Source organism: Lactuca serriola, chromosome 6 (genome assembly GCF_051521515.1).
Source record: "Lactuca serriola cultivar US96UC23 chromosome 6, Lser_US96UC23_V15, whole genome shotgun sequence".
In the NCBI taxonomy this organism is placed as follows: domain Eukaryota; kingdom Viridiplantae; phylum Streptophyta; class Magnoliopsida; order Asterales; family Asteraceae; genus Lactuca; species Lactuca serriola.
The window spans coordinates 84,133,240-84,153,624 of NC_136413.1; the positions used below are offsets into that span (position 1 = coordinate 84,133,240).

The window sequence follows — 20,385 nt, forward strand, 5'->3', positions numbered from 1 at the left end:
AGACTCCTACGGTAGCATGATGGAAGTATTTGAACAAGGGATGACATAGAATTTGGCTGACTGACAATGTCATTGATGTTTAAGATGTAACAAATTAGGGAAAATTGACCTTGTAGAGGGTCTTACATCACATCCGGAGCAGGAGAGTTTTGGCCGCCTAAAGGCCTAACCAAAAGTACCTACAGTGCAAGATAGTTTCATAGAGATTGCCACATAGGACATAGATAGGAAAAACGATTCCGTTTTAACAGGGAAAGAAAGTAAGGCATCTACTACTGGCGGCGGTCATCCCTCTGGTGAACCCTCAGTTCAGCTAGTTGTCGCTCCATATCAAGCATGTGCCTTTCGTACACCCTCTGGCGTACTCGGAGTTCTATGACTTCGGTTCGTGTTTCAACCAGTGCTTGCAGCAGGGTTTCATGGTCTCTCTCAGATTTTTCACGAGTGTGCTCAAGGCAATTGGTGCGGATTGTATGTATTCTTGCATTTGCATCAACCTCTGCGATACGATGGAGAGTTATTCTGCCCTGAATCTCGTTTCGGGCAACTCTACGGACCAGGATTGGAAGAATTCTATCTGCTGAGCTTCCTTCGCTTATGTTGCAGAAGCTTCGGTCTCCATTAAACGGCATAGGTTGGTCTTGCTCTTTGCTCCAGGTTTCCAAGCACTCTACCCAAGGAGGTGTCGGGCCTTGGAAAGTCGGACGAGGGTTAGGATTTGGAACAAGAGTCATCGGGGGTAGGTTCTTCACTTCTGGTTCGGAGTTAGAACCATCAGCAAAGCCTTCAGCTTGGTGACCATCCAGCGGGTTTGGGTAATCATTCTCTGGCTCCTCTCCGAGCCATTCAGTATTGCCGTGGTTAGGGTAGTACGGGTCGTCGTGGGGATGGAAATCCAGCCATGATATCCACACGAGAAAAGAGAGTATAAGAAATAACTAAGTAGACGTACTAATTAGATGATTATAAGATGATCTTTATCAGGTACTTCAATACTTATTTAGCGCATACTTGTTATATGCATTTGGGACAGGATAGACCTTCGAATAAGCGAGTCCACAATCCAACGAGAACAGGAAGTAAAGCAAAGATCCACAGATTCTAAGTCTATGACGTCCTGGATACATATAATCTTAATGTATCCACTAAGTAATTATTGACCTATTGATAAAAATCTATTTAGGTCTCAGATAAGCACTTATAATAATACAAAATACTCCCATAGTATTTTTAAACTCATGTTTTGTTCTAATGATCTCATTGTGGTAATGTTGGTAAGTTTTTAGACTTGTTGTCATATCACAACCATTCTTGGGCATGTGCTAATCACTCCTCGGACCAGCATAGTTGATCAGGCTATGCCACTCCCAAGACTGACCATACATCCTTGAGCTTACCTGTGATATCCAACAATCATTACTTTTGTTTTGTTCTAGAATGATGCTGACCTTAGTATGTATGCATACATGTATACTTTTAATAGAAAATTATTTATTTCTAAAAGTATAATTGTTTTGAAAACTTTAAATCAGAGACTTTAGTCCCAACGCATTTATAGTTTGTATATCTTATGTGGTTCGATATACTTAGTTCACTATAAACAATGCTCTGATACCAATCTGTCACACCCCCAAACCAAGGATGGCGGAAACGTCCGGGGGTGGAGGACTTCATGTAGAGTATCACAACAACGAGTATAATAGTGCTCAAAGTAAATACAATCATCATAAATATAATTGAAAAAGTTACACCAAAGTATATGTTTACATGATTCGAATCAATTACATTATGATACAAAATGAACTGTTTGATGATTTATCGTCCCATCCTCAAAACGTTGTTGATTTCCTGTTTCACTGAATTCCTAAGAATACAAGTAGTTTTGAAAAGTGTCAACACAAAGGTTGGTGAGTTCATAAGCTTTTGACAGTAAGAGTTTGAAAATCGATCTTTGTAAAGAGATGTATGTTACCAAGGAAAATCCAATATTTTCCTTACAAAAGTTATGTGGTCCTAAATACCAGGACCAAAAATGAACAAGTATTTGTCATACTTAAAGATATAAAAGTGGTTTCAAATTGGCGTAAAAACCCTTTCTGATTTGAGAAAACTCCCGTACTGAATGGTGTGTAGTCTTAAATACCAAGACTGAAAATATACAGCAATATCTGTAATTATTGATATAAAAAGTGATTTTAAATCGATATAAAACCCTTTTTGATATGAAGACGTACAAGTATTTTTCCATACTTAAAGTAATTTCAGTGAGCTAAATCGACATAACTCGCTAAATTAAAGTTAGAACCCGTAAATCTTATGATTTGTTAATATCACATGTGAGCTATCATAACCATACTTGACTTAGACGGCCTTGTAATTGCGACGTTCTTCAGGCGTCGCGAAACTGAAATGACACTTGTCACCACAGACCTGCCGGTCTAGCTGTTGCATGCAGCTCAGGTGTGGGTTTGTCAAACCCAATATAGATCTATACACAACTATCACGTTCTCCCTACAAGAGACTCTGGTTACAATTTACAGGACTTTTTGAATTGGTTACTTTGGAAGTAACCCGAAGCGAATGACTCACAAATTTATTCATTAATAGATTTACGTGAACTAAGCTGAAAACCTTTGGTAAATAAGTTTGAGAAGTAAATAATACATAAACTATACCTATTATAGTTTATCCAAAACGTTTGTAATGTATAAGAATTCTTGTATGAAAATGCCTTAATGTTATGAATCCGTAAACTATGCTCATTATAGCTTAATATACGTGTTCTAAATGAATGAATAATCTTATCATGAATGACTAAGTTTCAGTTTATGATGATAAACTAACAAGGAAACACATTCAATATTTAGAACTTATTGTTATACACTTTGCTCAACATAATACAAAGTGTTATGAAAGTTATATATTGTTAACTAAATTTAACCTTTCTGCGCTGTTTTAGAAAAGTCATAGAAAAATCATACGAAGTCGAAAACTAAATCCGTAAATTCTGAGAGTTTCCAAAATGTGTCTAGTTTACTCATAATTTTTATCATGATTTTTAATGACCTCCAACTTGGTTGAAAAAGTCCATAATCACAGACTGGTCCGGATTGGTGTTTGAAATGATAGGCAGTTTTGTAAAAATCACCATAAATTGTAGAAAAATCGTATGGAGACGTGCAAGTAGTCATTTTAAAGCTAAGAACTGGAACTAATTACACCTAAAACAGTTTTGAAAATAAAAATGTTTAAGTTGTCTAAAACAGTCCGTGAATGGAGTCCAACTTTTCTGATGAAAGCTGTTAGAAAATTTTAGTTATGTTCTGGGTGTTTTAACTTGTATTCCCCCCACCCCCCACCCCCCTAAAACTTGAGAAAACATGAAAATGTAGGGGTATGAACTCACCTTGAGTAGTTTCAGTAGATGAGTGTTGAAGAAGAGAAGTGTCCAACTCAAGAACACTTGAAGAATCACTTGAAGATTCAAAGATCTAACAAGAATGTGATGATGTTTGTGTAAGGAATCATTGATTTGAGAAAGAGGGAAGTGAAACAATTATATGGAGGATGTTAATACTTACCAAAAGTAGAAGAAAAGCTTGGAGTATAGCCTTGAATCTCGAATTTTAGAGAGAGAAGATGAGAGAAAATGAAGTTTGTTCTTGATGGAAGAATGAGAAAATGAGAGAAGTGTGAGGAGAGAGGAGAGTTTTCTAGCCTTTGACCAATTGTGTGGTTGGAAAAAGGTGGGAAAAGTACCATGAAATGACTAGGTATGGGCTGATGGTGAATAGTGACATGGAGTGGGTATGGGAGTGGTTGCTTGTGTCATAGAATAAAGGAAAGTCAACACTCCACCTCTTGTACTTCACCCATTCTTCTTGGATAAGGTTTATCCCCAGAAACGTGGATAATTAGTAAATATGGGGTCTTGTATGTTAAAATAAAGTTTTGTGTGAAAATCCCGCGTTAAAATAATTAAAAACAAAGCTAAAATGAAGTCGTAGTCGAAAACCGGGAAGAAAGGCTCTTCCTGCGAGGCTTCTCGTAAGGGGGCCGAAGGTTCGGTCCCTTCTGGTGCTGGGTCCGAAGTGAACGGAGGCGAGACAGCAAGAAGCGAAGAGGAGGCTCGGTCCGAAATCATCAGGAGCGAAATATACCGAATGAACAGTAGCTTCGGGTTCGGTTCAGCAGCCTTCGAGTTCGGTCCAAGAGGGTTTGGTCCCTAAGAGGACTTTCGGCCCTAAGAGGGGTTTCGGCTCCTTAAAAGGGGTTTCGGGTCCTTAAGCCTATTTTACTCGTTCTTACTCCGTTTTAAGCAGTTTTTGACCCGGTTAAGGGTCGGAATGACCCGAATGACTTCAAAAAGTTACGGAAACTTTTGAGAGAGATTTGGGAGAGATTTCACATTCTTGGAGAGATTTCTCATACAAAGAGAAATTTGGGAGAGATTTCACATTCTTGGAGAGATTTCTCATACAAAGAGAGATTTGGGAGAGATTTCACATACTTAGAGAGATTTCTCATACAATTTGGGAGAGATTTCACATTCTTGGAGAGATTTCTCATACAAAGAGAGATTTGGGAGAGATTTCACATACTTGGAGAGATTTGGGAGAGATTTCACATTCTTGGAGAGATTTCTCATACAAAGAGAGATTTGGGAGAGATTTCACATACTTGGAGAGATTTCACATTCTTGGAGAGATTTCTCATACAAAGAGAGATTTGGGAGAGATTTCATATTCTTGGAGAGATTTCTCATACAAAGAGAGATTTCATATTCTTGGAGAGATTTGGGAGAGATTCTCGATTAAAGTGAGATAGAGTGAAAACGATTGAGAGAGGTTTCGTATGTGACAAATGTGAGTGTCCGGCTTCGCAATGCAAGGTCCGTAAACCCTGTTAAGCCTTGTTTAAGGATCTTACACACTCCCGATGAGTATGCAACATTGTTTTATCGGTTTGGCTCGCCACGTACCACATTTTTAGGTTAAGGAGATCTAGATGTACGCACTTTTCGATTTATGATCTCTCATTAGAATAGCAAGTTGTTTAGAAATTACATAACGTAAACTCTAATACCCACGGGCAAATTGAGTCGAACGGTTTGACTTGTTGACTTCAGTTGACTTTGACTTGACCAGAAATTGACGGTTGTCACATGCGAGGACATGGTGGATGCTATTTCTAACCCCCAACAATCCCCCCTCGGAAATTGATCGCTAAGAGAATCAAACCCTCACCACTCACTTTGATACCACTTGTTGAGCATCAGCGTTACCGGTTGATCTAAAACTAATTGGTGTTAGAAATGGTGCAACCTTACCCATATAGCACATTCAGCCCTTCAGGACCAGGCATTCGATTTCGTCACTCCAAACCATCGTGCGAGGACTTGGTCGATGCCATTTCTGACCCCCAACACTATCTCGAAGGTATAAAGGAGCGCTTAAATCCGACTTTGTATGAACAAGTTATGCTTCTTCGAAGTTTTGCGATTAAAACGACACAGTTATGCGCATCGTAAATAGTAAATCGGAGATAGGTTGGTTATTATCCTAAGTAATCTAAACAAAATTTGTAGAACTGTAAAAGCAAACTCATTCATATAGAGAACGTCCAAATCTAACTTTATATGAGAAAGTTATGATTTTTTGAAGTTTCGGTATCGCAGTGTGCAATACAGAAACCGAATTTTAGATCCATCGATTATTAGGCAAAGCAATCTAAATTATAGTTGAAGATCTCGTGATTAGGTGTCCGTCAATATAAAGGCAGTCAAAAACATATGTCATATGAAAGATCTATGATTTTTATACAGACTTTAACAGTTTAAGCCTATTAAAAATATAACCTTAAAAATAAAGTGAGAATTAGTCGACGGAGTGTAAGTGAAAGTTGTAGTACTCCTTGATAGCTACGTGTGTGTATAAAGAATGTCAAAAACGGAGCGTGTATGAGAAAGATACAATTTTCTAAAATTTTTCAAAAAGCGTCATGCACAGGTAGGTGTAGCGCGCGCTTCTAGAAGGTGTGAGTGTGGACAACCAATTGCCTGACACGTGACATCATTTCGGAGGAGTGAAATCAACGACAGGGCATGATGCGCACCCTGATAGGTGAGACATGCCTACTAAATTCCCATGTAAATATGTTGCGAAGAAGCCCTATTTCTCATCCCCTTTCTCATATTTCTCTCTCTAATGATTTCCTAGCCTTGAGAACAACTTTTTCCAAACTTCAGAATATTTTAGCTAGGCTATGGAGTAGCTAGGATCCCGAAGAAAATAAATATCCAGGTTAAATTTATGCTCGCGCAATTTCCCGATTTTCGCTAAAATATCAGGAAGTTAAGTTGCACTTATCTTAATTCAAGTGTAACTTATATTTATATTCATAATCGTTATTATGAATTAATAAATAAGATTTGTCAGTGATTCCATGTCATAATACTGATTGATCTATTTACGAAAATGATGTCTAGGCTAGATTTAGTGAGGTATTTAAAGTGAGATTTCCAAAAAGTATACTTTGTATACCATACAAACCCTACCATTGATATGGTCTTACAAAGTTATTCTTCATCGATCTTGATGTAGAACTTGGGATTAGTGAGGAATCTAGGCTATCATTAGTCACTAGGAGTATAAGACTTAGACTTAGTGATTACCTAGGTCACATCACAGGAAAAGCTAAAGTGCTAGGCAAAGTGTTGCTCGAATTTTAAGTCCTCCACTTTTAACAAGTGAGTTCATAGTTACTTTGAACTTACACATAGAAAAAAGTATTCTAATTGCTTAAATGTTATGTGTGTTGTTTAGCTATGTGTAATATATCTATGCAACATGATATAGCTATTACTTGATTAAACTATATATTTATCATACTTCAAATATGATTGGGTAACGAAAGGTTGTGTGAAATAATAAATGAGAGGTTGTGATAAGTTACTAAAGTGTTGTGTGAAATAATAAAAGAGAAGTCATGATAGGTTAGTAAAGGAATGACTGAAATGCTAAATGAGAGGTTGTGATAGGTTAGTGAAGGGTTGTGCTAAATAATAAATTGTGACCTGCTGTGCTCACCTAAAGTATTATTGTATTGTTGTTCCTAGTCATCTAGGAAAACTATTAGTTAGTATAAGGTTTTGCGAAATAATAAGTTGTGACCTGTTGTGCTTCGTACTGATGTACTCACCCAAAGTATTATTGTACTGTTGTGCCTAGTCAGCTAGGAAATTATTATTTAGTAAAAGGTTGTGGTAAATAATAAGTTGTGACATGTTGTGCTCACCAAAAGTATTATCGTACTATTATGCTCACCCAAAGTAATATTGTACTGTTGTGCCTAGTCATATAGGAAAGTATTAGTTAGTAAAAGGTTGTGCGGAATAATAATTTCTGACCTGTTGTGCTCACCAAAAGTATTATTGTATTGTTATGCTCACCCAAAGTAATATTGTACTGTTGTGCCTAGTCATCTAGGAAAGTATTAGTTAGTAAAAGGTTGTGCGAAATAATAAGTTGTGACCTTCTGTGCTCACCAAAATTACTATCGTACTTTTGCGCTCACCCAAAGTACTATCGTACTGCTGTGTCCAGTCATCTAGGATAGTATAGACAATAACCACTGCTGAAAAAGATCCTTTTGGAGAGGTCCCTCGAGATCATTTTTAAGATTAGGAAGTGAGGATAACGGGAATGGGTAACTAGGTTATTTGTTTGCTGAAACATATATATATATATATATATATATATATATATATATATATAATTAAAGACTATATATTATGGGTTGAAAACCTTGTGTGCTCACCAGGATACCAAACTTGACCCACCAAGTTTCTTTGTATTATAGGTAATGATATGAAGGTTCAGTGATATTGATGTTGAATCTGCTAAGCGATTTATGGAATTTTAGGTCATTTAATTTAAGGCATATAAAGAATTGTTTATGCTTATGTTTCTATATCGATTACGACATCCCAAGCTTTTGAACATTAATGAAAAATGTTTCTTCGGAAATGATTTTATCTCACATATTTATTACGGGAAAAAATTCCACGTTTATAAAGAATACTTTGTTTAAAATAAGCATAATGATTTTTTTTAACTGGCCGTAAAATTGGGGATGTCATAATGAACCGCATTCCCCTCATTGTGTCTAGTAATCAGAAAACCACTTTAGCCCACCACCACCACTAGTAACCTTCAGGGACCACCACCGCTACCTTTTCGCCAGGATAATATTATCATTGTTTAGATCTAGAAAATATGCTAACCCAAAAATTCATTCAAGAGATCAGATTCATTCAATAAATAAAACACTTAATAAACAAACACACACACATACAGATACACACACATAGGCACAAAATCATAAATTTGGGTTATATCTTCGTTGAAATATGTAGAAGAAACCCTATATGCAACAAATAAAATCGATGTGGTAGCTTCGGTTTCTTCTGATTTGAAGTCTAATCGAGTTGACCTTGACTCAATTCCGTCTAACAAAAGCATGGGCATGGATGATTATTCAGGATTTTCAGTTAATTTAAACCCTAATCAACCAAGAGGATTTTAGGATGCAATAACAAGGAGAAGACAGATGAGAAAGGTATGGGGGTCATGTTGAGCGTCAGGTTCCAAAACTCTATTGTTTCAGAAGGAGGTAGATGTTGAGGTGGGGGGTTTGGTAGGACACAACCAAGGCTACAAGGTAGTGACATGCTTAGGGTTGTTGTGGTCGTCGGACGTCGAACGTGAAATATAGTGGTTGCTCACATGAAAATGTGGTGGTCAGCAAGAATTGATGCATGGAATTGTGGTGGTGGTGGTGTATGTCACCGAGGATTGCTAGAGAAGAATACAAATTACAGATTCGTGAATCGAAGAAGGAAAGCTAGAAAGGTAAACATAAAAGGGGTTGCAGGGTGGGGGTGGTTTATTTAATTATTTACAGCGACAGTTTTAGTAGGTGTCCCGATGTGGCATTAACAATACTTACCTTTTCTGTCCGCAATGGAAATTTTTTTAGATTTTTCAATTCTTTTACTTATTTTTTCTGCATCGGCAACATTTGTTTCAACCTCAATAACACATATTATGTATTCCTGCATATTATGTATTGCTGAAACATATATATATATATATATATATATATATATATATATATATATAATTAAAGACTATATATTATGGGTTGAAAACCTTGTGTGCTCACCAGGATACCAAACTTGACCCACCAAGTTTCTTTGTATTATAGGTAATGATATGAAGGTTCAGTGATATTGATGTTGAATCTGCTAAGCGATTTATGGAATTTTAGGTCATTTAATTTAAGGCATATAAAGAATTGTTTATGCTTATGTTTCTATATCGATTACGACATCCCAAGCTTTTGAACATTAATGAAAAATGTTTCTTCGGAAATGATTTTATCTCACATATTTATTACGGGAAAAAATTCCACGTTTATAAAGAATACTTTGTTTAAAATAAGCATAATGATTTTTTTTAACTGGCCGTAAAATTGGGGATGTCATAATGAACCGCATTCCCCTCATTGTGTCTAGTAATCAGAAAACCACTTTAGCCCACCACCACCACTAGTAACCTTCAGGGACCACCACCGCTACCTTTTCGCCGGGATAATATTATCATTGTTTAGATCTAGAAAATATGCTAACCCAAAAATTCATTCAAGAGATCAGATTCATTCAATAAATAAAACACTTAATAAACAAACACACACACATACAGATACACACACATAGGCACAAAATCATAAATTTGGGTTATATCTTCGTTGAAATATGTAGAAGAAACCCTATATGCAACAAATAAAATCGATGTGGTAGCTTCGGTTTCTTCTGATTTGAAGTCTAATCGAGTTGACCTTGACTCAATTCCGTCTAACAAAAGCATGGGCATGGATGATTATTCAGGATTTTCAGTTAATTTAAACCCTAATCAACCAAGAGGATTTTAGGATGCAATAACAAGGAGAAGACAGATGAGAAAGGTATGGGGGTCATGTTGAGCGTCAGGTTCCAAAACTCTATTGTTTCAGAAGGAGGTAGATGTTGAGGTGGGGGGTTTGGTAGGACACAACCAAGGCTACAAGGTAGTGACATGCTTAGGGTTGTTGTGGTCGTCGGACGTCGAACGTGAAATATAGTGGTTGCTCACATGAAAATGTGGTGGTCAGCAAGAATTGATGCATGGAATTGTGGTGGTGGTGGTGTATGTCACCGAGGATTGCTAGAGAAGAATACAAATTACAGATTCGTGAATCGAAGAAGGAAAGCTAGAAAGGTAAACATAAAAGGGGTTGCAGGGTGGGGGTGGTTTATTTAATTATTTACAGCGACAGTTTTAGTAGGTGTCCCGATGTGGCATTAACAATACTTACCTTTTCTGTCCGCAATGGAAATTTTTTTAGATTTTTCAATTCTTTTACTTATTTTTTCTGCATCGGCAACATTTGTTTCAACCTCAATAACACATATTATGTATTCCTGCATTCACCCATGATTATTTAATAATTTAAAAAATTATAAAAGAAATCAAAAAATATTATTAAGGGTAAAATAGTCATCTTAACTCGATCAGGGACCAAATTCGAAACAAAAACAAAATACAAGGACAATCCAAGTTAAAAAAATGTTAGGGACCAAAAGTGCAGATTAATCCAAACTATAGGGACCATTCATGTAATTTACCCCAAAAAATTTTAATAAAATAAAAAGTCTCCGGACCGGTCGTAAGAAAAAATGAATTTGTATTCTATGGCACTGACGTCGTCAATGACTTCATAATCTTTCCCTTTCTTCTACATTGCGAGAATCAAACCAAGCTTTCTGCTTCAGTGCTTTGCAACCTTTTAACCTTCAGTATAGTATTTAAAACTAATTAGGGTTTAAGAAAACTGAGATCAACAGACAATAATGGCGACGGTGATTCCAAAAGTGAAATTAGGTTCACAAGGTTTAGTTGTTTCACTACAGGGATTAGGATGTATGGGTATGTCAGGTAACTACGGACTCCCAAAACCCGAAGCCGATATGATCAAGCTCATCCACCACGCCATTGACTCCGGTGTCACCTTCCTTGACACCTCCGACGTCTACGGTCCACACACCAACGAAATCCTCGTAGGCAAGGTAAGTAACGAAATTCCCGATTGATCGATCAAAATTGTTACCTACAGTTTTAGTCTTTGTCTTAATTTCGAGGTATGTGATGTTGTTCAGGCTTTGAAAGGAGGAGGACTAAGAGAGAAAGTTCAAATCGCTACCAAATTTGCAATCCGACATGTCGATGGAAAGATGGACGTGTGTGGTGATCCGGCTTATGTCCGATCAGCTTGTGAAGCTAGCTTGAAGAGACTTGATATTGATTGTATTGATCTCTACTATGTCCACCGAATTGATATTCGTGTCCCAATCGAAGTCACGGTTTGTCTCTCTTCCATTTCTCTGTGTTCGAATTTGGGTAAAATAAAACCCATATCAAGTTCGAGCTTTTATTAACACTATCTGTATGTGATAAACTGGAATAAAAAGATGGGAGAGCTGAAGAAACTAGTAGAGGAAGGAAAAGTGAAGTATGTAGGATTATCAGAAGCATCGGCTTCAACAATTAGAAGGGCTCATGCTGTTCATCCATTAACAGCTGTACAGAATGAATGGTCTATATGGTCAAGAGATTTGGAGGAGGATATTGTTCCTACTTGCAGGTAATCTTTATATGGTTTTCATGTTCTTTTATGATAATCTGAGTTTCATTGCTTGTTGAATGATGATGATCAGTGTGGTTTGTTTTACAGAGAACTTGGCATTGGGATTGTTCCTTATAGTCCTATTGGAAGAGGATTCTTGGCTGTTGGTCCTAAATTGGCTGAAAACTTGACAGATGGAGACTTCAGAAAGGTACACATGTGCATATAAGGGAAATCTCTGATATAGTCCTAATATTTTGGATCAATTTACGGTTTAATCTAAACTTTTATTTTTCTAATAGAAAAGTTCTGATTATTTTATATTTTTCCCAAATTAACAAAACTGTTAATATTTTTTCAACAGAAAATCACAGATTATTGTATAAAATTAGATAATCATGACTAGTCTGTTCAAAAAATAAATATTAGGATTAAACCGTAAACCGACCCAAAATATTTAAACTTTATTGGGGATTTCCCTTATTTTCATAGTAAAGTTAAACTATTGAAAAAAATGTTGTAGAGTCATCCAAGGTTTCAAAATGCGGAGCAAAATAAGAGTGTTTTTGAGCGAGTGAATGAGATAGCAACAAGGAAAGGATGCACCCCTGCACAGCTGGCACTGGCGTGGGTGCATCACCAAGGAAGCGATGTGGTTCCAATACCTGGAACCACAAAGATTGAAAACTTCAACCAAAACATTGGAGCTTTGTCTGTAAAACTAACGCCAGAGGAGATGGCAGAACTTGAATTGATTGCTTCGAGTGACATGGTTAAGGGAGAAAGGCATGCGTTCATGCAATTGACATGGATAAATTCGGAGACACCTCCTTTGTCTTCTTGGAAAGGTAATTGAGTAGTTCTATAAGAAAATATGTTGGACAATAAAGTGGGTTGGAGACTCTTTCCACGATTGATGTTGAACGAAAAACTAGTGTTTTACTTAAATGTTTAGTTGCTTATAAATGAATTAATGTATTTGCGAATTTTGTAGTTCAAGGTGATGTATTTTGTAATGGGATTGAACGTATTGTATAATATATATATGGCATACTTTCCTTTTATTTTTGTAATATTGTTTGTATCGGTATTTATTATATTAGGATAAGGGGTGTTTGGCTTAGCTTTTGAGAAGGCAAAAGTTATTTTAGGAAAAATTGCAAAAAACCCATTTTCCTTATATCAAAAAGTAGTTTTTATGCTTTTACCAAACATCTTTAAACTTTTTATCTTTTCCTAAAAGCTAAAAGATTTTTAAAAGATAAAACAAACACCCCAAGTCTTTTCGTTTAGATAGAAGCTATAAAAACACTTTCTCGAGGGAATTTTTAACATAGCATGTAAATTTATAAGATTTTGGTACAAGCTTTTTCAATTATTTTGATTTTCAACCAATTGTAATATAGTCAACTTATTAAAAAAAAACAATAAAATAATATAAATACAAGGTGGTAGGCAGAACTGGCAATTTCAGACACGAAGACACGAATCTGTGAGAGACACGACACGATACGAATACACGATACGAATACATCTTAAAAATTGAGATAAAGCTTATTTATCATCATGTAATTGTTCCGTGTCAAATTCGTGGCTGACACGTTTTCATGACACGAATTGTCATAAATAAATTAATGAAAACACTCTAATTGCAAGAACGTCGTAAGGAGTTTGAACTTGAATTGTTGGTTCAAAATAGGATAATTTTTTTGGTTTTGGTCATTCTAAAACTTGATCTTTTGTGAATTTGGTTCACTCACTATTATATCCTTTATATTCTTTTTGTATGTTTTTTTTTTTCATTTTTTATATCTATTTTTAATTTCTTTTAATAACAATAACTTTATATTTTTTGGATTGACCTCTTTCTCACAATTGCCTGTTGCTAGCCATACATATCAGTCGCCTATCAAACCCCCGTCAGCCACCTATGTCGAGCTCATTGGAACTTTCAATCCGTCCATTCAGAGTCACTGATGCCGATGATTTCTTCTCATGGGCTAGAGACGATAGAGTAACACAATATCTCCGATGGAACACCATGAAGGATAGAGAGGAAGCTCTCAAATACCTAAAGGAAGTCGTTATACCGCATCCATGGCGACGATCCATCTGTTTTGACGATAAATCAATCGGATACATCTCCGTCAAGCCAGAATCAGGCGTAGATCGTCATAGAGCTCATATTTCATATGCAATTGGTGTCGATTTCTGGGGACGAGGGATAACTACGGCGGCAATGAAGATGGCGATCCCTATGGTGTTTCAGGAGATGTCGTATGTGGTGAGGATTGAAGCTCTTGTTGAAGATGAAAACAAAGCATCACAGAACGTATTGGGGAAATTAGGGTTTAAAAAGGAAGGTTATTTGAGGAAATATGGATTTAACAAAGGGGAAATTAGAGATATGATCATGTATAGTTTGTTGTCAGCTGATTTATCAGATCAAATTTGTTAGTGATTGAATATTAGGTTAGTTCAGGGAATTATTTAGCTTTAGTTTATGCAAGTTAATCACAAAAATATCAAAATAAGTGGTTATTAAGAAAGAAAAAGAACACAAGTATCGATTGTGTTTATTGAATATGAACCTGCAAGTTTTAAAGGGAGATTGTGTGTATTGAATAAGAACACAAGTATCGATTGTGTGTATTGAATATCGATTGTCTGTATTGAATATGAACCTTAAGTCAACAATGAATCCCAACATAAGGAAAGTATAAGTAGGTGGCATTTAAAAGGGAGAGAGATTTCTTCATTTTGTTGCCATTACCGAATCTCGACTTGAAATTACCAAACCCCACTTACGACATGACGATTTGAGAAGTAGACAATGTGATTGCTCTGTTGCGATTGCTCTTGTCAACCATTCCGACTTAGGGCCTATTTGGCCTAAATTTTTAAGAGAATTGAATTTGTACGAGGGTTTGAAATTTTAAGAGTTGAATGTTTAATGTTTGGTTGGGACCTCTAAATTGTCGTGTTGAATTATTAAAATGACTATTTTACCTTCTGTTTTATTTTTTATTGAATTCAGCTGTTTGTTTAGAAAATAACCTAATAAATTTCTTAAATAAGTATAAAAAAAATATAAACACCATATAAAATCAAATTTTAGTATAAATCAAAATTAAACACAAATCCAAATCAAACATAAATCTTTTTAAATCCACAAAATCATACTAAAATCCAAATAAAATCCTACAAATTTAATTTGAACCCAGTTGATTCGCAATTTGGTCACGCATGTATTCATTGCCTTGTGAACTCCATTCCATATCTTGTACGTTTTGGCCATCATTCTCTCCCCCTTGTGCTTGAGCATTGTTCTCCTCGAACGCCATAAATAACTCATCATGAATATTACATTTTCTTATGAAATTATGGACTGCAAAACAAGCAACGACTATATCTCTTTGCACTAAAAAAGGAAAAGGAGTCATTTGTTTTAGGATTGGGAATCTCGCCTTCAAAACACTATAAGCACGTTCAGTAACATTTATGAGTTGCGCATGTGCATGATTGAAATTTTCTTCTTTAGTTAACGCATGTCGCCGCCGATAATCGGATAACCAATACTTGTGTTGCGGTAAGGAGTCATGAATTCACGAGTGTTGGTGTATGCAACATCACAAAGGTAATATATCTGTACACATAAGTGAAGCAAATATTGTATATAGAAATTTAAAATCATATTTTAGAATAAATTTAAAAAGAATTACAAACCTGGAGGAGGGAACGGAAAGCCTGAAGTCGGGTTAAATGCAACTGCTTTCAAAACTCGTGCCAGGCCATACGAATGTGAATATCATATTAAAATCACAAATTCCTAAAACATTTTGAAAGCATTCACCTTTCCTCTTCCCCTGTAACGAGTTTGTTGATCAGCAGACAGGACTGCATGTATAAGAGTTCCATCTAACGCACCTATTGCTCCAGAAAATATTTCTTTTAGTCTACGATGTCTCTCTGAGGAATTCACGGTTGCATTAGAATTCGTTGGCACAATAACTTATTTTGCAAAAATCATCGTTGCATTTAGCACCTCATGAAAGCATCTATGAATAGTTTATGTGGAGTGTTGAAACCTTTGTTTGATAATCCTGAACCATTTATTGTGTGCTATAATTGTCAAGAACATAGCCATCTTTTCTTCAATGCTTATATGCCTACTACTTTGCAACCAATTGTTTCATCTAAAATGATTGCATAAAAGTACATACGTGTAGTGTTGATTGAATCGAGTTTGAATATGAAATCATAGTTTTGAAAAGATTTAGAACACAAAATCTAAATATAATTTGGTTGGATCAATATATTGTTTTTCAGATAATACAAGAGGTTATTCAATCAGTACAATGAGTGTGCAAAAGTTCTTAACCTCTAAGACATGTATTCATCCCATATTTATAGGGATAAAGAAAGCAAACAAAAGAAATAAGGGACTCGACATTATAATTTCGAAACATAAATGCCCTTATAATAAACTTTACAAACAAACTTTCAACACTCTGAAAGACCTAAACATATTCGACATCTCACAAAAACATTCCACCCTAACATTCTCCCCCTTTGTGAGAAATGTCGAATCTAAGTCAATAGCATCTGTCCTGCTTGATGAATCACTCTTTTGATTTCGGAATACCAGTTCATAATCTTCTTGATCTTAGTCTTTTCACCTTCGTTGTTCTCCTTACAACTATTCATACGAACAATTAAATTCATATGATGAACAGTTGTATATCTTTCTACATCACAGGCTTAGAACAAGAACTTCATGTTGTTTCCTTTCTTTATTTCTCCCAACAAAAAACTATTCCCAGAGGCTTCAATCAAATTTCACCATCAACAAAAGGCTTCAAGTCTGCTTTGCTCTTTAAAATTGAGGTACTGTAATTTCATTCCCAATTGCTAAAGTTAACTCAACATCAGCCAATGTTATATTTTCATAGTAGTTATCTATGAATAACTTGATGTGAGCAAATCCAATCAAGAAATCTTCTTTTCTTGTTAGTTGAAGCATCATAAAGTTAGTACCCTTCAAGATTCTAGCAACACAAATTAAGTCATGAAGGTTCATCAAGGGAAAGTCCGCAACTGAAAAATCGAATGCCACATTATTTGCTCTAATATCATGAAACCGATAATTTTGCAATAATCCTTCAAATAACACACCCTTGGAGATATTGAGAATTCGAAACTTCATTATTTTAAATTCTTCTTTATCAAACTTATCATCAATTTAATATTGGGAAGATACGAACATCATCTTGTCGATCGGAAAATCCAACTGATTAAAATCAGTGTTCTCAGTGGCAAAACTCTTCTTTGGTATTTTCTCAAAATCGTGCCTTTCTTTAGTAACAACTGTTGCTTCAATATACTCATAGCTGTAGTGTTTCATAGGATCTCCTTTTCCATACCAGGAGGATCGTTTACTCTTTGACGAAGAATGCTCCGAATTTGTCTTTGTTTCTCAATCTCTGCTTCAATTTCAGCTTTCTTCTCTTCCTTTGTAAGTTCAATGCTTATGCCTTTTCCCTTATTTTTATCAGCTTCTGATGTTTTTGGTGGATGAGGTTTCGAAGATGAACTTGAAGCTCCACCAGCAAATCCAATTACAATACCCTTAGTTATTGGTTTTGTTGTTGTTGTTGATGTTGTTATCGTGGATGTTTTTGGTAACGAAGTTGGAATTTGAGTAGTCAAAATCTTTCCAACTACTTTCGCATCATTATCAGTTTTACTAGAACCACTAAATCCTGTAACATATTTCGAACTTACCCCAATGCCAACACCAAATACCTTTTCCCCCTTGCACCCCTGTGCGAACAGGCAGAGCATCCATTGGCATAAGATTGATAAATTTAGCGAGTGGGGCCAATTCTTTTTGAATGTTGGGCTAACTACACGAAACTTTTGATTCTAAAAGTCTCGAGTAAGTAGAGATGATGAAGAAGATCCATATTTCGAAACTATATCTTTCAACTCCACCATCAGTTTATCAACTTTCGCGAAACCCTGAACATCAACCTCAACTTTTCTGATCAACCTTAGGCAACATAGAATTATAGCATTTGACAACTTTACTTTCTGCGTCAGCAACTATATCAACCTTATAATGAAGGGTAGAATAATTATGATCTAAGGCTGCAATCTCCTTCGTCATCTCTTCATGTAACTCTTCAATCTTCAAATTCACATTTTCCCAAACTGTCTTAACATCCCGAACATACAGAATATGCCTTTTGCATGAAACTACTTTCAAATCTTTGAGAGCATCATTAAAAGTGGAAGATTAAGACTTGAAAGCGATTCTCATTATTTCGATCTAGCTTCTCCAATTCATGCCTTAACCGAAGCTCTTGAGACTTTAACATTACATCGACTTCAATACCAGACACATAGTTTCGACCCCTGCATTGGCTTGAAGTTGTAACAACGAATTGAGTTTCCTGTTGAGAATCTTAAATTGCTTCCCAGACATCAACATATGATTCATAATATTTTTCTCTTCTGGATCAAACTCGAGATCAGCAAAAGTACCCATAAACTCACCATCTTCAATGGTGTCATCATCATTAACTGTTCTCGGGCCTTCAATGTATTAAGATGGAAATAGATAAGTAATGGGTTGTTGAAGAATTTGATCAAAAGTTGGAGAATGAGTAGTTTGTGGTAAAGTGGTTGATACAGTAGAAACAAATGGTGGTAAAGAGTTGTTGGGTGAAAGTGTGGATGTGTCGAAAGTAGAAGAGATAACAATCGAAGGATTACCTTGAGCTTCATTATTCAGTACTGCTTCACCCATGTTGACATTTGTGTCCATATTAGATATGTTCACATGGATGCCTGAAGTTCGAACCTCCTTAGAAACTGATTCGACATTCGATACTTTGGGTGGTATGATAGTTGTCTTCACAGGAGTAGATACTTTCGTGTGATCACCTTGATTAATGGTTGTATCCACAATAGATGTTTTCACAGAGCCATCAAGACCTCCAGTCTCCTCAACATTCGACTTTACAAGAGAATCCATCGTTGGTGATGGAACTATCGTGTCATTATCACGAATGGGTGATTCAGGTACAACTTCATCTTCAATTACCATTATTCTTTTCTTCTTTTTCTAAATACGTTTTACCATGTCTTCAACCCTACGCCTTTTAGAACCTGGTGACACAGGTGTTGGAATTTCATGGATGACTAAGCCCTTTTGATTTATTTGTGGTTTGCGAATAACCTGCGAAACACCTTATGGTGAAAGACTAGGCCTGTGAGCCACTTTCTTCAGTCTTTTCAAAATTCCAGATTTTGAAGGGATAACTTCCTTCGCAGGTAAAAAAGATTCTTCAACAACTGGCTTTTGAATCTTCTTCGATGGCTGATCAGACTTAACAACCTTCTGTGAAGTAGTTTTAACAACCTTCTCAACTTGCTCAGGTTTCGAAGGACTCCCCATCGCCTGTTTCTTTGACTCCTTTTGCTTTTTCGACGTTGCACCAGTATTCTTTGGAAGTGGAACACATGTTTCAATCGAGGGATTGATAGCTTGTATATACGCTATCAAAACATGATTCATGGGATCAACCTTTCGAAGCATCCCATCAAAAATTCTTGCAACAGTGGGAAACGTCTCTTGATTATCTTCAACTGTCTTGGGAAAATGATATAATGAAATTCAGTTGTGGGTTCTCCTTTAGGAACCAAAATACCTTCATTTTCATAGGCAAATTGAAGAATCAAGCTCCAGTATCGAGCACATGAAATCCCATGAACCACATTCATATTCCCAATGCTCTTTACAAATTCATCCAATAACCGAGTAGTGTAATCCATAGGTAAATCGTAATAGATACTTGCAACCAAGGCATAAATCTCCATCTTTTCCTTGTCTATTCCAACACTTCGACCAATTAATCATCGAAGGTAAATTCCTAACAGAAAATTCCATATACATGGTTAGAAGGACTTCTTGAAATCACTGATCTTTGGTAAGAACTGGCTGATAACCCATCTCGTTGAACATGTGAAGAACTTGTTCATGCGAAACCTCATAGAAAGTTTCGAAAGTTGGGATATTGGAAATTTGTGCAAAAAGCTTCTTGGTGATTTTGAACTTCTTATCATTCATCATTTGAAAAGTAACAATTTTAACTGCCTTGCTATAAACCGTCGTTGAACCAGCAACAAATAACAACGATATGGGTACAGAGAAGAAAGAAAACATTGCAATAGATAAGACGTAACTTTTTAAAGCCACGATAAGCATTTGTAATTCTTCTGGATATTGATCTACTTTAGGATTGACATGGAGATTGGTACTTTGGATCTTCATGCGAGGTTACGAGGTAATGTCATCAGTAGTCTGAGAGGCATCAACATTGGTGTTCTTGGCCGCCATTGTTAGGGTTTGATAGATTGTGAAGAACACAGAGCTTTCAAGGGCAAGATTATTTGGGAATCTTTGAATCGCATAAAATTGGAATTGAAGTCCAAAACCCTTTTTATACATACATCCTATTTGAATTTAAATCGGTTTGAGCAATAAATGCTAAGCCACGTGTCACCTAGAAAATCGGAATTGTAGCCGTAAAGGTAGCCACGTCTGAAAACTGATGATCACTTTTCCTTTAAAACCACGTAGGAACCAGAAAGTC

General features: G+C 36.1%; 2 protein-coding genes across 2 annotated transcripts; both read left to right on the forward strand.

Moving 5' to 3' along the window:
* Positions 1 to 10,807: 10,807 nt before the first annotated feature.
* Positions 10,808 to 12,798, forward strand: LOC145059419 (putative aldo-keto reductase 2). Its single transcript, XM_079007272.1, has 5 exons — positions 10,808 to 11,168; positions 11,259 to 11,462; positions 11,571 to 11,743; positions 11,834 to 11,936; positions 12,249 to 12,798. Exons 1-5 carry the CDS (start codon positions 10,953 to 10,955, stop codon positions 12,579 to 12,581), a joined length of 1,029 nt encoding a protein of 342 aa, XP_078863398.1. The 5' UTR covers positions 10,808 to 10,952; the 3' UTR covers positions 12,582 to 12,798.
* Positions 12,799 to 13,239: 441 nt separating this feature from the next.
* LOC145059422 (uncharacterized) lies at positions 13,240 to 14,334 on the forward strand. Its single transcript, XM_079007274.1, has one exon. It carries the CDS (start codon positions 13,656 to 13,658, stop codon positions 14,181 to 14,183), a length of 528 nt encoding a protein of 175 aa, XP_078863400.1. The 5' UTR covers positions 13,240 to 13,655; the 3' UTR covers positions 14,184 to 14,334.
* Positions 14,335 to 20,385: the final 6,051 nt, after the last annotated feature.

Bases quoted from the DNA above. Each gene is read 5' to 3' on its own strand.
- LOC145059419 (XM_079007272.1), top strand. From the start codon at position 10,953: ATGGCGACGGTGATTCCAAAAGTGAAATTAGGTTCACAAGGTTTAGTT. The intron at 11,169-11,258 runs GTAAGTAACGAA...GATGTTGTTCAG, and splicing joins ACGAAATCCTCGTAGGCAAG to GCTTTGAAAGGAGGAGGACT. The intron at 11,463-11,570 runs GTTTGTCTCTCT...TGGAATAAAAAG, and splicing joins GTGTCCCAATCGAAGTCACG to ATGGGAGAGCTGAAGAAACT.
- LOC145059422 (XM_079007274.1), top strand. From the start codon at position 13,656: ATGTCGAGCTCATTGGAACTTTCAATCCGTCCATTCAGAGTCACTGAT.